The sequence below is a fragment of the Physeter macrocephalus genome, chromosome 3, assembly GCF_002837175.3.
Source record: "Physeter macrocephalus isolate SW-GA chromosome 3, ASM283717v5, whole genome shotgun sequence".
In the NCBI taxonomy this organism is placed as follows: Eukaryota; Metazoa; Chordata; class Mammalia; order Artiodactyla; family Physeteridae; genus Physeter; species Physeter macrocephalus.
Window position 1 is genome coordinate 18,419,721 of NC_041216.1, and position 14,335 is coordinate 18,434,055.

General features: G+C 38.9%; 1 protein-coding gene across 15 annotated transcripts in view; it reads left to right on the plus strand.

Moving 5' to 3' along the window:
- Positions 1-14,335, plus strand: part of EIF4G3 (eukaryotic translation initiation factor 4 gamma 3) — a 384,857-nt gene that overhangs the window by 315,822 nt on the left and 54,700 nt on the right. For all 15 annotated transcript variants that reach the window (XM_024125370.3, XM_055083733.1, XM_055083722.1 and 12 more), the window contains one exon: positions 14,184-14,330. In XM_024125370.3, coding sequence (XP_023981138.2) covers positions 14,184-14,330 — 147 coding nt within the window. The remainder of the gene's footprint in view (positions 1-14,183; positions 14,331-14,335) is intronic.

Here is a 14,335-nt window from a genome sequence, read left to right on the forward strand (position 1 = left end):
AAAAAAAAAAAAAAAAAAAAGGGTAAATAACTTGCCCAAGGTCACACACCTAGTAAGTGGCAGTGCTTGAGCTCAAATCTAGGATTATTTAACTCCATCACTTGCTATATTGCCTTCTAACATACCACAGTTATCTGAAAGCAAACTGATTGTTCAGTTCATGCCTCTCATTTTCATTGTGACAGCCATGACATCATGTAGTCAGAAATTAGAACTAGGACTAGATTCCAGATCTTCTGGTTCATACTTCTGTGCTCTTTACCAAATTTTGAATTTAATGCTACAAGCAAAGAAGGGTTGTTAATTTTTTTTTAAAGAAGAATACTCTTGCTGAAAATAACCCTTGAAAAGGCCTGGGCATAATACAAGTTATTTTGGAATGGGAAGAATTCACAGATAAGCCAACCATTTATGGGACTTTTGTTATGATATACCCTCTTACAATAAGATTTTTTAAACTATTGGATTTTTTTAGATTATAAAACAACCACCTATTGGAATAAGTCAAGCAATACAGGGATAAACACAGAGAAAGGTAATACTCCTTACTTGCAGCCCCGGCCAGTTAAGCTTCCTTTCTTTCCAAGGCGATCAACGTGAACGATTTGGTTGCACCCTTCCACAATTTCTTTATATTCATAAAATCATATAAAAATATATACATATGTATAAACAGGATATTTAAAATTTTCTCTTTAATTGAATTATATCATGGTTTTGCATTTTGCTTTTTTTTCCACTTAGTATGTTTTGGGCATCCCGCTAGGTCATTACAGATAGATTTTACTCATACCTTTTTAGTAGTTGCATATTTCGCATTAAACACACACTCACACACACACATAAAATTTTTCCATTCATTTTCCTCTCTTTTGCCCCTGCCCCCGCCTGCCCCCACCCCATGTTGTTTCTAGTTTTTTGTTTTGGAGGTTTTTTTGTAACTGGAAGCAGCACTGCAATAAACAACTAGGTATATTTATTCTTACATGCTGGAGCTTTTACTTCTTTAGCATAAGTTCCCCCAAAGTTATATCATATACCAAAGGATATATATGTTTTTAAACTTTTTTTATTGCAGTATAACAGGAATACATGCAGTTTGAGAAAAGAAAAATTGCTCATTTGTAGTTTTTGTTAAATTAATGATGTAAATACTCTCTTAATGGTTAATTTTAAGCTACCAACAGTTTGACACTTGACTCACAAATTCCTGTTTAACAGCTGGCCCTCATGAACTAGGGTGAACCAGCTTTAGCACACCACTACAACATGTATACAGAAAAATTGTTCAAATCATTAGTTTATAGCTCACTGTATATCAGCAAAGTGAACACACCTACCACCCTGGTCAGTAAATATAATTATACCTTTCTTTCTTCCTTAAAGGTGACCACTGTCCTAACTTCTAACACCATAGCTAACTTACTTTTGAGATGTATTTTATTTCATTTAAGGGTGATTTATTTTACTTAAGGGTGGCAGTGGGAATAGTCATAGATTTCTAATACAAACCAAATACAAAAATCAAACAACCATAAGAATAATGAAAATCTAAATATGAAAAGCTAATCTTTTAGGAGAAAAATAAGGAGACTATCTTTATGAACTTTGAGTGGGGAAAAATTTCTTCAGCAAGAATCAAAATGAATAATCTATAAAGGAGAAAAATATCAAATTTGTTAAAATTTATAACCCTTGGTGGTGCAAATGATGCTATAAATAAAATAAAAAGATAAATCCACAGCCTGGGAGCATCTCTTTGGAATACATATAGCTTCCAAAATATTAGAATCCACAATTGAGGAGGGAAAAAAAGCAAATCAGTAAGAAAAAAAACAGCCCAATTAAAAAATAGACAATTCATAGAAATGAAAATCCATTGGCTCATAAACTTAAGAAAAGATACTCAGTGTTATTCATTATTAGGGAAATGACAAGATAATATACGGTTCTATGCAAGTCACATCCATGAGGGTGAGAAAAAAGAAACTATTTTGAAGTGTCGAGAAAGAGAATATAATCACTTTGGAGAGTAATTGGACAACAACACTGAAGATGTTCATATACTATACCCCAGTAATTTCACTTATTGGTATATACCCCAGAGAAATTCCCAGTTGTGCACTAGGAATCATATATTAGAATGTTTATTTATGTATTGATTTTAATAGTGAATAGGAAACAACTGTAAAAAGCCTAAAGAAGGCAATAAGAATATACCACAATTTATTTGGTCAGTGGATTTGAATAGTAATACATAACACGCAGTAGTTAAAATCAATGATGTAGGAATTCCCTGGCAGTCTAGTGGTTAGGACTTGGCACTTTCACTGCTGTGGCCTGGGTTCAGTTCCTGGTTAGGGAACTAAGATCCTGCAAGCCACATGGAGCAGCCAAAAAAAGAAAAATGAAAATTAATGATGTAGGGACTTCCCTGGTGGCGCACTGGTTAAGAATCTGCCTGCCAACGCAGGGGACACGAGTTTGATCCCTGGTCCGGGAAGATCCCACATGCCGCAGAGCAACTAAGCCCATGTGCCACAACTACTGAACCTGCGCTCTAGAACCCTCGAGCCACAACTACTGAAGCCCACACACCTAGAGCCCATGCTCCGCAACAAGAGAAGCCACCTCAATGAGAAGTCCACGCACCGCAACGAAGAGTAGCCCCTGCTCGCCGCAACTACTGAAAGCCTGCTCAGCAACGGGGACCCAATGCAGCTGAAAATAAATGAAATAAATAAATTAAAAAAAAATTAATGATGTAATGCTAAGTGTATCAGCATAGATCTACCTGAAAAACCTTATTATCGAATTAATAGTATGACACCATCTAATAAGGTTTTTAATATGCAAAATAAAATTATTATTTATTAAATATATATAACAAAATTATACAAATTGGAAATAAACACCAAATTCAAGGTAAGAGAAAGAAGGAAGTAGGAGTAAGGTAAACTGTTGTGGCTGCTGGTATTGGCTGGTTAGGTGATTCAGAGCACCTTTCCATGGATAACAATTAGAAAAGCTGGTCACAATATTTTTAAAAATCTTCAATTTATCAGAGAGCTAAAAGACAGTAAAGAATTTCTAAGATCCTAGAAAAGGTAGAAATCAGAAGAAAAGTGAGACATTTGGTAAAACTTACCCCTAGAAGAGGCAATTAAAAGTCTTGAACAACTTCTTTTACATAGACTTTCATTGGGTTACGGGCACAAAAGTTGGATGAAGGCCCACCAAAAGGAGTAGCAGAAGAGGCTCTAGTAAATCCTCCTATGCTTTTGGTTGGGATCCCAAAGGACTGAATGTTTGGAACAAGGGTGAATCAGAAATTCACCCACTCTCGGAACTTCCCTGGCGGCGCAGTGGTTAAGAATCTGCCTGCCACTGCAGGGCACACAGGTTCGATCCCTGGTCTAGGAGGATCCCACATGCCACAGAGCAACTAAGCCTGTGCACCACAACTACTGAGCCTGCTCTCTAGAGCCCGTGCGCCACAACTACTGAAGCCCGTGTGCCTAGAGGCTATGCTCCACAACAAGAGAAGCCACCACAGTCAAAAGCCCACGCACTGCAAAGTATAGTAGCTCCCGCTCACCGCAACTAGGGAAAGCCCTCACGCAGCAATAAAGACCCAACGTTGGGCTTCCCTGGTGGCGCAGTGGTTGAGAGTCCGCCTGCCGATGCAAGGATCACGGGTTCGTGCCCCGGTCCAGGAAGATCCCACATGCCGCGGAGTGGCTGGGCCCGTGAGCCATGGCCGCTGAGCCTGCGCGTCCGGAGCCTGTGGCCCGCAACGGGAGAGGCCACAACAGTGAGAGGCCCGCGTACCGCAAAAAAAAAAAAAAAAAAAGACCCAACGTGGCCAAAAAATATAAAAAAAGAAAGAAAGAAATTCACCTACTCTCACAGGGACTGTAGTTCAACATCAAGTCATCTCAATCCTTGAATTTGGATTATGGTGATTTCAGTGTTAGTGCCCACTAGGTACCTGCAATAAGCAATCAATAATTCTTTTTAGAGACTATCATACTAGTCTTCAAATTATTTCTATGAACAGTTTTTCAAATAAACTGTCCAGCACCCAGTTAAAAATAATTAGACACACAAGGAGAAAAGACAGTATGAATGAGAACCAGCAACAAGCAAATGCCCTACATTGGGACCCAGATACTGGCTTTATCAGGCACAGGCGATAAATGAATATGCTTATGTTCAAGGTGATAAAGATAGATTGAAAATTTCAATAGAGAATGAGAAAGTATAAAAAGGACTAAATAGAAAGTGCAAAACTGAATATTATAATAAAATTAAGAACTCAATGGATAGATTTAACAGCATATGAGACACAGAGGAAGAAAAGAATTATGAACTAGAAGATAAGTCTATAGAATCCAGATTGAAGCACAGAGACCCCCAAAAAAGGAAAATTACAGGGAGGGTAAAAGATGGTAAAATCAAAAGATTTCCTACAAACCCCAAGCATGATTTGTTTTTTTTTAAAAGGGTGAAAATAAAGGAAAGCTTTTACAACTAGTCATAGTAAAGCTAATTACAAGAAGAAAAAGATAGTAAAGAGAACAATAATTTGCAAGTTTCTTAGGACACAAAAGTCACCATATACAAATGAAAAGATTGGTAAATTAGACTACATTAAAATTAGCATTTTTCATCAAAAGGTGTCACACTATTAAGTGAAAATGCAAGCCACGTGTTAGAAGATAATTGCAACACAAAAATCCAATTAAGGACTTACATCAAAGTTTTTTTAAAAAAACTAATAGAAATCAATAAGAAAATAACTCAGTTTTTTAAGTAGACAAGAGACTTACACAACACTTCACCAAAGAGGTTATCCAAATGACCAATAAATGTGAGAAAGTTAATCAACTAGATAAAAAACCATGTAGTAACACCAGATTGCTAAATTTACCAGATGTTTGCAAATATGTGAAGCAACCAGAACTCTCAAACACTGCCAGTGGGAATATAAATTGTAACAGCCACTTTGGAAAAGAGGTGAGCATTATCTACAAAAGCTGAAGTTATTTTTTCTGCTATAACCAGCATTTCCATTCTTAGGTATCAATGTATACCCAGCTGATAAACATACATTTCTTATGTGCCAAGAAACATATACAGAAATGTTTGTGTCATTATTCATAATGGATCAAAACTTGAAACAGCCCATCAACAGTAAAATGGATAAATTGTTGCATGTTCATGTTAGGACAGTCAACCCAAACTATAACTATGCACACATGGATCTAATAAGAAAAAGCTTTAGCAGAAGAAGCCAGACCCAAAAGAATATATACTATGTGATTTGTTTAAAGTTCAAAAATGAAACAATGGTTTCATGGTGTTTGGGGATGCATATCTAGATTGTAAAACAAAGAAAAGCAAGAAAGTGTTTATTATAAAAGTATAGGGTAATGGGATTAACTGTGGAGGCTGGAAGGTGGTAGTGCTTTGAAAGGAGAATTTAAGTGAGGCTCTGGGAGGCTTTCAATGTTCATTAAGCTAAACCTTAAAAGAAAAAAAAAAAGAACAAGCAATAGAGTGAAAAATAAAAATGTACTCTGGGCCCTTGAAATTTAATGTTTAGTTTCTTAAAAATAAAAGATGGCGGGACTTCCATGGTGGCGCAGTGGTTAAGACTCCACACTCCCAATGCAGGGGGCCTGGGTTTGATCCCTGGTCAGGGAGCTAGATCCCACATCCATGCCTCAACTAAGGAGCCATAGGTATAGGGAAGGAGCCTGCCTGCCTCAACTAAGACCCGTTGCAATCAAATAAATAAATATTTATAAATAAAAAAATAAAATAAATATGCCAAAATATTAAGTTTAGCAAAGTTCAGCGATGAATACATGAATGTGTGTGCTCTTTTATTTTAAGGGAAGAAATGGAGTTAAGCTGATTATTTTCAGATGGCATGTCTACGGGCCAGTGTTGTCCAAAGTTGAAATGGTAGTATATGTTTCACTAATGCCAGCTTAAACAGATTTTTTTTCCTTTAAGTTTCTGTTTCCTGTGCTGATGTTTCCTGTGAAATCAAACAAGAAGGATCTACTCTTTGCAAAGTTTTCCAAACCTTTTTGACCACAGGCGGTTTGGTTTGATTTTTTTTTTAAACATAATTATTAGTTTGATAAACAGTACCTCTCAATAGAATGAGATAAATTGAAGACAGTGAATTAAAAAATTAAGATATTACCCAGGGAAGGTGTTCTTTTTCTATCCATTATATTCATTAAGTTATTTAAGTAAATTCTTTGTCATTATCAATATATTTTACTAAGACACACCCACAGGTCAAATTGCAAGGTCTTTGGCCTGATTCATAGTCATAAGAAATGTATAGACCTATGCCACTTTCATGGATTATCCATGTTGGTCATTTGAAGTAATGGAATCTAGTTATAGTTGCCCACATAATCATAATTATGGTCCTAAGTAGTAGTAGGGAGAGTAAGGAGTAGTGGGAATCATAGCAATATTTTTTTGAGATGTGTGCTAAAATTGTTACATCTAACTCATTTAATCCTCATAACCATTTTATTATCCCTATTTTATGAAAGTTAGAAAATTGCCTAAGTAGGAATTTTATACATATAGAGGTTTCGGATGTTAAATGATAGAACCCTAGCTCAAACAATGGCCTATATCAGTGGTTTTCAACTCTCAGGGGTGGTTTTATTCTAACCTTGGGCAATGTATGAAGACATTTTTGGTTATGGCTACTGGCATATTAGTGGGTAAAGGCCCAGGATGCTACTAAACATCCTACAGTGCACAAGACAGGCCCGCTACAACAAAGAATTGTCCAACCCAAAATGTTAATAGTGTCGAGGTTGAGAAACCTGGTCTAGATTGTTGAGATTTTAAGATTTAAGAGAATGCTTGTTTTTATTGTTCAGAGCTGGGTTGTTTTGTTTTGTTTTATTTTGTTTCGGCGGCTCTGTGCAGCTTGTGGGATTTAATTCCCTGACCAGGGACTGAACGCCCACCCTCGGCAGTGAAAGTGCGGAGTCCTAACCACTGGACCGCCAGGGAAGGCCCTCAGAGTAGTTTTTAAACCTTTTTTCTGCCTCTTTCTCGTTCACCTGGATCACACACCTCCATTTAAAACCTCCTTTGTTACTTTGCAGTGATTATCTAGGGGAGGGCTTGAGAATACAGTTATATTGTGTGTCAGTTTTCCATGACATATTAAAGGGTAGGCTTTTAAGAAAGGAATTCTTGGGCTTCCCTGGTGGCGCAGTGGTTGAGAGTCCGCCTGCCGATGCAGGGGACACAGGTTCGTGCCCCGGTCCGGGAAGATCCCACATGCCGTGGAGCGGCTGGGCCTGTGAGCCATGGCTGCTGAGGCTGCGCGTCCGGAGCCTGTGCTCCACAACAGGAGAGGCCACAACAGTGAGAGGCCCGCATACCGCAAAAAAAAAAAAAAAAAAAAAAGAAACGAATTCTTTAGATTTACAGAGGAAATTGATATAATAGTTTTGGCTTTACCAGGTTACACTGCATATGCCATATTTATTATGTACACAGACACACTTATTTAGACATATACGCAGCTGCCTGCTTCTGCCATGCTCTGCTGAGTGAAACTTCTGGCACATGAGGCTTAAGGGCATCATAAGGGATAGTAACCCGTGCCTCTGGAGTATGCTGCTGCTTCTCCTAGTTCAACCAGGAATGACTGAAGAGACCTGCAAGACCTCCTTCAGAAACTGCGGGGCATTTAACTAGAACTCAGTACTCCTCTTAGGAGGAGGAGGACATCTGAATCGAGCGGCCAGTGAGGAAGAGTAGACAAGAGAAATTGCTATCCTGTATCTAAATCTGTGCTTAAATAAAATTTTAAATTGGGTTATTAGTCATTTTAATTGAGATGCTTTTGTTTTAATCAAAATTTAAAGAAAACCCCCATCTCAGAACTCCATTAGAAAGTAAGTTCCTAAGGGCAGGGACTTTTTCTGGGTTTTTCCACTGCCAAATTCCTAGTGCCTAGAATGGTTCCTGGTGCATAATAGACCCTCAGACATACGTCTTGAGTGAGTGGGTAGATGCATGAATGAAAGAATAACTAACAACTTTTTATTGTATTACTTAAGACCGTACTTTTTTGTTACTTTTTATCTCTGCTGTGGCAGGCATGCATACCTCAGCTATAGAGAGTGGCACTAAAGGGTATATTTTTGAGCATTCTGTGTCCTGTTATACCACATCCAGGACTTTTAATGTTGCCACTTTTTAAGTGCTTTAAAGCAAGATGTGAAAAGAAGGATAGGACTGATTATAGGAAGAGACACTAAGAGAACAAGGGAGACACAATTAAATCTCTTCAGAAATAAAGCCTGGAATTACAGACATGAAAAGTTGGCCTTAGGCAACAGCAGGTGGCTGGAGTCAACTGGAGGAGGAAGGAAGTGCAACTTGCCTGAGGAGAGATGAAAAATGTTTTGGGTTTTTTTTTTCATTTATTTATTTTTTTAAAAAATGTTTTTAAATTTTGGCTGCATTGGGTCTTCGTTGCTGCGTGCAGGCTTTCTCTGTTTGCGGCGAGCAGGGGCTACTCTTCCTTGCAGTGCACGGGTTTCTCATTGCGGTGGCTCCTCTTGTTGCGGAGCACGAGCTCTAGGCACGCGGGCTTCAGTAGTTGTGGCAGGCAGGCTCAGTAGTTGTGGCCCGCGGGCTCTAGAGCGCAGGCTCAGTAGTTGTGGCACACGGGCTTAGTTGCTCCGTGGCATGTGGGATCTTCCCGGACCAGGGCTCAAACCCGCATCCCCTGCATCAGCAGGCAGATTCTTAACCACTGCGCCACCAGGGAAGTCCAAAAATGTTTTGAAGAAAAGATTGATGAGAATTGACTTACCCTTTCATAACTTGACCACTCCCTTCCAATCTTGTGGGTATTCCTAAGCACTGTATACCTCTTCACATGTATCTAATAGAGCTGCATTTTGATAGATGTGTTCATAATACATACAGATTATTATATTAAGTTCATTTCTAGGTGGGGATTTACTAAGGTCAGGATATAACCACTGATAAATGATAGTATGTCACCATAGACCCATGAGTTATAGTCAGACAATTGATTTATTGCTGTTCACTTTGCATTTTAGAGTTAGTTTGGGGGTACCACTTGTTTATATCATACTAGTCATTCCAAATACTTTACCTCAGACCAGAACATGCTTCGAGCAAAGTAACTACTGGGCCATGAGTTAACCCACTAGCATCTTTATGTTCTGGGACAGCATTCAAAATCCTGAGCATGCTAAGCAAGGCCAATACTTATCCTTCTATTTTCTAGTTTCCTGTTTGACTACTATAATTAACACACAGCTAATAGCCCTTGATGATTCTCAGGGAGTTTCATCCTTTTAAGGATAAGGAGTATCTACCCTCAACACTAACAAATATATTAGCAGTACAAATCCTATTGCTTGAAGAAAATGACTACCTGATGCTGACAGCATTCATATCCAAGATTGCTGGCTGACTGGTATGTGGACAGGTCTCATCACAATATGCGATGGACACTGTTAGTTTACAGTGTAATGTAATGTCACATGGTTAGTTTACTGTTGTGTGAAAATGAAAAGGTAGGTGCTCTCCAGCGAATCTAGCTTACCAAGCAGTCTTACTATAAAATATTCCCCCTTGACTCCCTCACTTCCTGAGAAATCATCTCCCAAACAACCCATTTGAAACGCTTATGTATCTTGGTTTTGATCACGGACTACTGCTAGATGAAAATTATACTTGTTGGGATTTCCCTGGTGGCACAGTGGTTAAGAATCTGCCTGCCAATGCAGGGGACACAGGTTCGATTCCTGCTCCGGGAAGAACCCACATGCTGCGAAGCAGCCAAGCCCGTGAGCCACAACTACTGAGCCCGTGTGCCACAACTACTGAAGCCCGTGCTCTGCAACAAGAGAAGCCACCACAATGTGAAGCCCACGCACCACAACGAAGAACAGCCCCCGCTCACCACAACTAGAGAAAGCCTGCACGCAGCAATGAAGACTCAACACAGCCAAAAAAAAATTAAAAAAAAAAAAAAGAACAAGAAAATTACAGTTGTTTAGAGAGATCTTTTTCTCACTTTTGCATGTCACCTTTCATTTTTGCTGTTATCCACAATCACATCTTCAAGCATCTACCTTGTCTGCTGTTACAGACTGGATGTTTGTCTCCCTCTAAATTCATATGTTGAAGCCCTAACCCTCAGTGTGATGGTGTTAGGAGTCAGGGCCTTTGAGAGGTAATGAGCTTTAGATGAGGTCATAAGGGTGGGGCCCCATGATGGAATTAGTGCCTTTATAAGAAGATGAAGAGGCACTAGAACTTCTTTTTGGACACAGGAGGATAGAGGAGAAGGCAGATGTCTGTAAACCAGGAAGAGGGTCCTTCTTCCCCAAGAACCAAATCTGCTGGCACCTTGATCTTGGACTTCCAGCCTCCAGAACTGTGAGAAATAAATGTCTGTTGTTTAAGCCACCAGTCTATGGTGTTGGGTTGGTCAGAAATTTTCGCTCAGGTTTTTTTCCTTAAGATGTTACAGAAAAACCAGGACGAACTTTTTGGCCGACCCAGTATTTTTTTATAGCAGCCCTACCAGACTAAGACACCCACTCTTCATGTTCTGTTCTAACTAACCAATTTTACTGAGTCTCCCGACCAATGTCCAGCTGACAACACATGCTAACTTAATAATGTCATAATCCTGTTGAACTTATCATCTCTTAAGAAGAAAAAAGTTACCATGCATCACAATTCTCAGAGAATATATCCTCCCTGGCCTATTTCCACATTTCCACAGCCCGGTTAACCATCCCCAGAGGACCTTAAGATCAAGTTCCAAAACAAGTCTTAAGGGGGTTGTGTAGCTAGACATTCATTCATTTGGAGACAAATGTACTTGAAGATTTGTGGCCATTCTGCTGATTGTTTGATTTTAATACTTCCATGTGAATATATCTAAAAAGCTTATGCACAATCACATGTTCTTTATGTCCTATACATGTGAAGCGTCCCATGACCATCATTTTGGGATAGCAGATATTCAATTCTCTTGCCTTTTGTGGTTCTCTCCCTAATTGCTTTGTGAGCTAACTTAAATACTTTCTTTGATATTTATGTTACTAGAATATAGATTTCTCTTAATTTTTACTTACAAACATGTCAAATACAGCTCCAAGTTTAAATATAGCTATATTAGTTTATTGTACTCTTAATTATGTGCTAGGCACTATTATTTGTTTTACTTAGACTATCTCATTTAATCCTTCAAACAGTCCTAAGAGATAGATGTTATCCCCATATTAGAAAGAAACAGAAGTTTGGTGAAGCTAATTAATTTGGCCAAAGTCACATGGCAGAGCTGGGGTTATGACTATCTCCAGAGCTCCTGTTTCAACAGCTGCTTTATGATGTCCCTCAATCTATAATCACTGGAATGCCTCCTCTTGCAGATGAAGGGACTAAGGCTTAATGAAGTAACTTGCTCACATTTACACACTGATTAGGTATAGAGCTGGGATCCAAATCCTGATTTTATGACTCAAGATTCCAGTACTCTTTCACTTTTCAGTGTTCCACATACCCCAGGTAAACTTTATTCTTATAAAGTGTTTCCCCCAAACCTGTTTCACTGGATGCTTAAAGCTGCACTCTAGGTTAGACACAGGGATTGTGCCTCCCTTGTTTTTAGATGATGAAACGAACTTGCGTTAAAAGAATTGCCTTTGTTTAAAATCAAGTGAGCGAATCTTTTGATCTTTAACCCAACACTTTCAGCATAGCCTTCCCTAGGTAAAAGGTGTAAAAGGCAAAGCTTTTTATACATTTTGTGTAGGGAAATTCTCCTTTGCCTTATGCCATTTCTATTTGTTCCTACAAACCAACATATCACAAGTTGTATTTATTTAACCTTTCTGACTCATTTTAATTCTGTTCCCTCTCACCATAAGACAGTGGCTTGAATTTTCGTATTATCTGCATTTTTCTCATTTTCTACACAGTAAATCCATAATGCAGGAAACATCTCATTATGGCCCAGGTGATTTTTACCATATCACTCTATTATGTTCTTAGTGTTAATATAGATAATGGTGGTGAATGTGCCAGGAAGTTGGATAGGACCTTTTGACTGGTTTACTTGTGTTCCTATACAGTAGCAAATTGGATATAACTGCTGATTTTTAGAACCTTCAGTCTATTCTGGAACGTTATGTCATGTTGGTGCTCTGTTATATATAACCTTGCTTGTAGATATGCTTCTTGTAGTGCATTGTTGTTGTATATTCTGGGTTGTATATAGTAAGAGTCTACTTTGGGCTTTTACTTTGAAGAAAACCTTTGCTTTTGTGTAGCATTTCTTTTCTTTAAGGCTGATTAACACCTACTCTTGTGTGATCATAGAATAGGCCTGACTTTGAAGGTGACTTGTAGTCACTTGCATTTGAATGGCCTGAATTTGGAGATAGGGACATGCTTTTCTGTGGTTGTCTAAACAGTATTTGATCATCTTCCCCTCTTTCCAAGTTAATGTTTCTTCCTGAAAAGAAAGTATAATGAAACACTTGACCCTTGGTTGGTAAGAACTGGACTTGTTGAATGGTCTTTCATATCCATTGGGAATATGTTGGAGAGTGTGCCGTCAGTTCTGGCACAAATATACTGTACTATAGTATCGTAGTCCTCAGTCCTCAAGTTTCTAGCCATTCAGCTTTGATCAGTAGACGTCCAAGTCCATTCTGGTTGATAACTCCTGTGAGTATGAATACAACACGTCCCATTTTTTACCAATTTCTCCCACTAAATCTAGGGTGAAGACCATGCATTTCAGAACTTTGGGGACCACTGTGATTCTAGAAAAACCATTTTGCCATGTGAGGCAATGACTGTTCAAAATGGTACTCAGGGGATTTTGTCTGTAAAATAGAATATTTTAGTCAATCACTGTACCAGTCCACTTTCTTTTTATTCTAAATAAGAATGTCTCTGTGTTTGGTTACAAGTAACCTTGAAGGTGTGAGCTACTGCAGTTACTAGAAAGCAATTGTCATTGGATTTGAATGGAAATCTTGTAAGCATCTTGCCTCCAAGAGGCGTCTCCCCTCCACCCTGAGTCTTTCTGTATATCAAAAGAATGTTTCTAAGGTGGGCATTTATCAGACTGAACTTTTAGAGAATTAGTATTTTCTTTTGACACATAGAAATAATAAACAGGGACTTCCCTAGTGGCGCAGTGGTTAAGATCTGCCTGCCAATGCAGGGCACACGGGTTCAAGTCCGGGTCCGGGAAGGTCCCACATGGTGCAGAGCAGCTAAGCCCGTGCGCCACAACTATTGAGCCTGCGCCCTAGAGCCCTCGAGCCACAACTGCTGAGCCTGCAAGCCACAACTACTGTAGCCCGCGTGCCTAGAGCCCGAGCTCCGCAACAAGAGAAGCCACTGCAATGGGAAGCCTGCGCACCGCGACGAAGAGTAGCCCCCGCTCGCCGCAACTAGAGAAAGCCAGCACGCAGCAACGAAGACCCAATGCAGCCAAAAATAAATAAAGTAAATAAATTTATTAAAAAAAATAATAATAATAAACATGCTATATTGATGGTCAAAGTAAATACTAGTATTACAGTATTGTGACATTCCCCTTAGGAATAGATATCTCAAAAATCCTCAAATGTGTCCCCGGACTTCTGCTTTTTTCTAGAATAAGGATCTCACCTCCAACAGTTTTCCTATGGCCATGAAATTCTCTCCTGCTTTATTTCGTTTTTATTTGTTCCTTTAAACCAAAGTACCTACAGTAGTAGGAGGAAAAACAAAAGAAATAACCCTTCAGAGTTAAAAAGGTGTAGAGGAGTGCAGAATCATGAGAGTAGTAATATTACAAGGATTTCAGTCAGCTAGAGGCACAGCCAGTCAGAGAGGATACAGTACATTTATATGAGAGGAATGTGTATCTTTTCTATATAAAACTTAAAACATCTTAACCATTGAAACATGAAATGCCTTAAGCTAAATTGTATATATCTTGTAGAATGCTTACCTGTGGTTCGGTCAGCGTTATTTTGCACAATAAAGAAAATAGATATTTTGAGGAAATCATTAAATTTCTTTCAGTAATTTTGCCGCTTTTGCATTTTCCCATCTGGATGCAGCTGAAAGTACCCATGGCGGACAAGCCTGGTAACACAGTGAATTTCCGGAAGCTACTACTGAACCGTTGCCAGAAGGAGTTTGAAAAAGATAAAGCCGATGATGATGTCTTTGAGAAGAAGCAGAAAGAACTCGAGGCTGCCAGTGCTGTAAG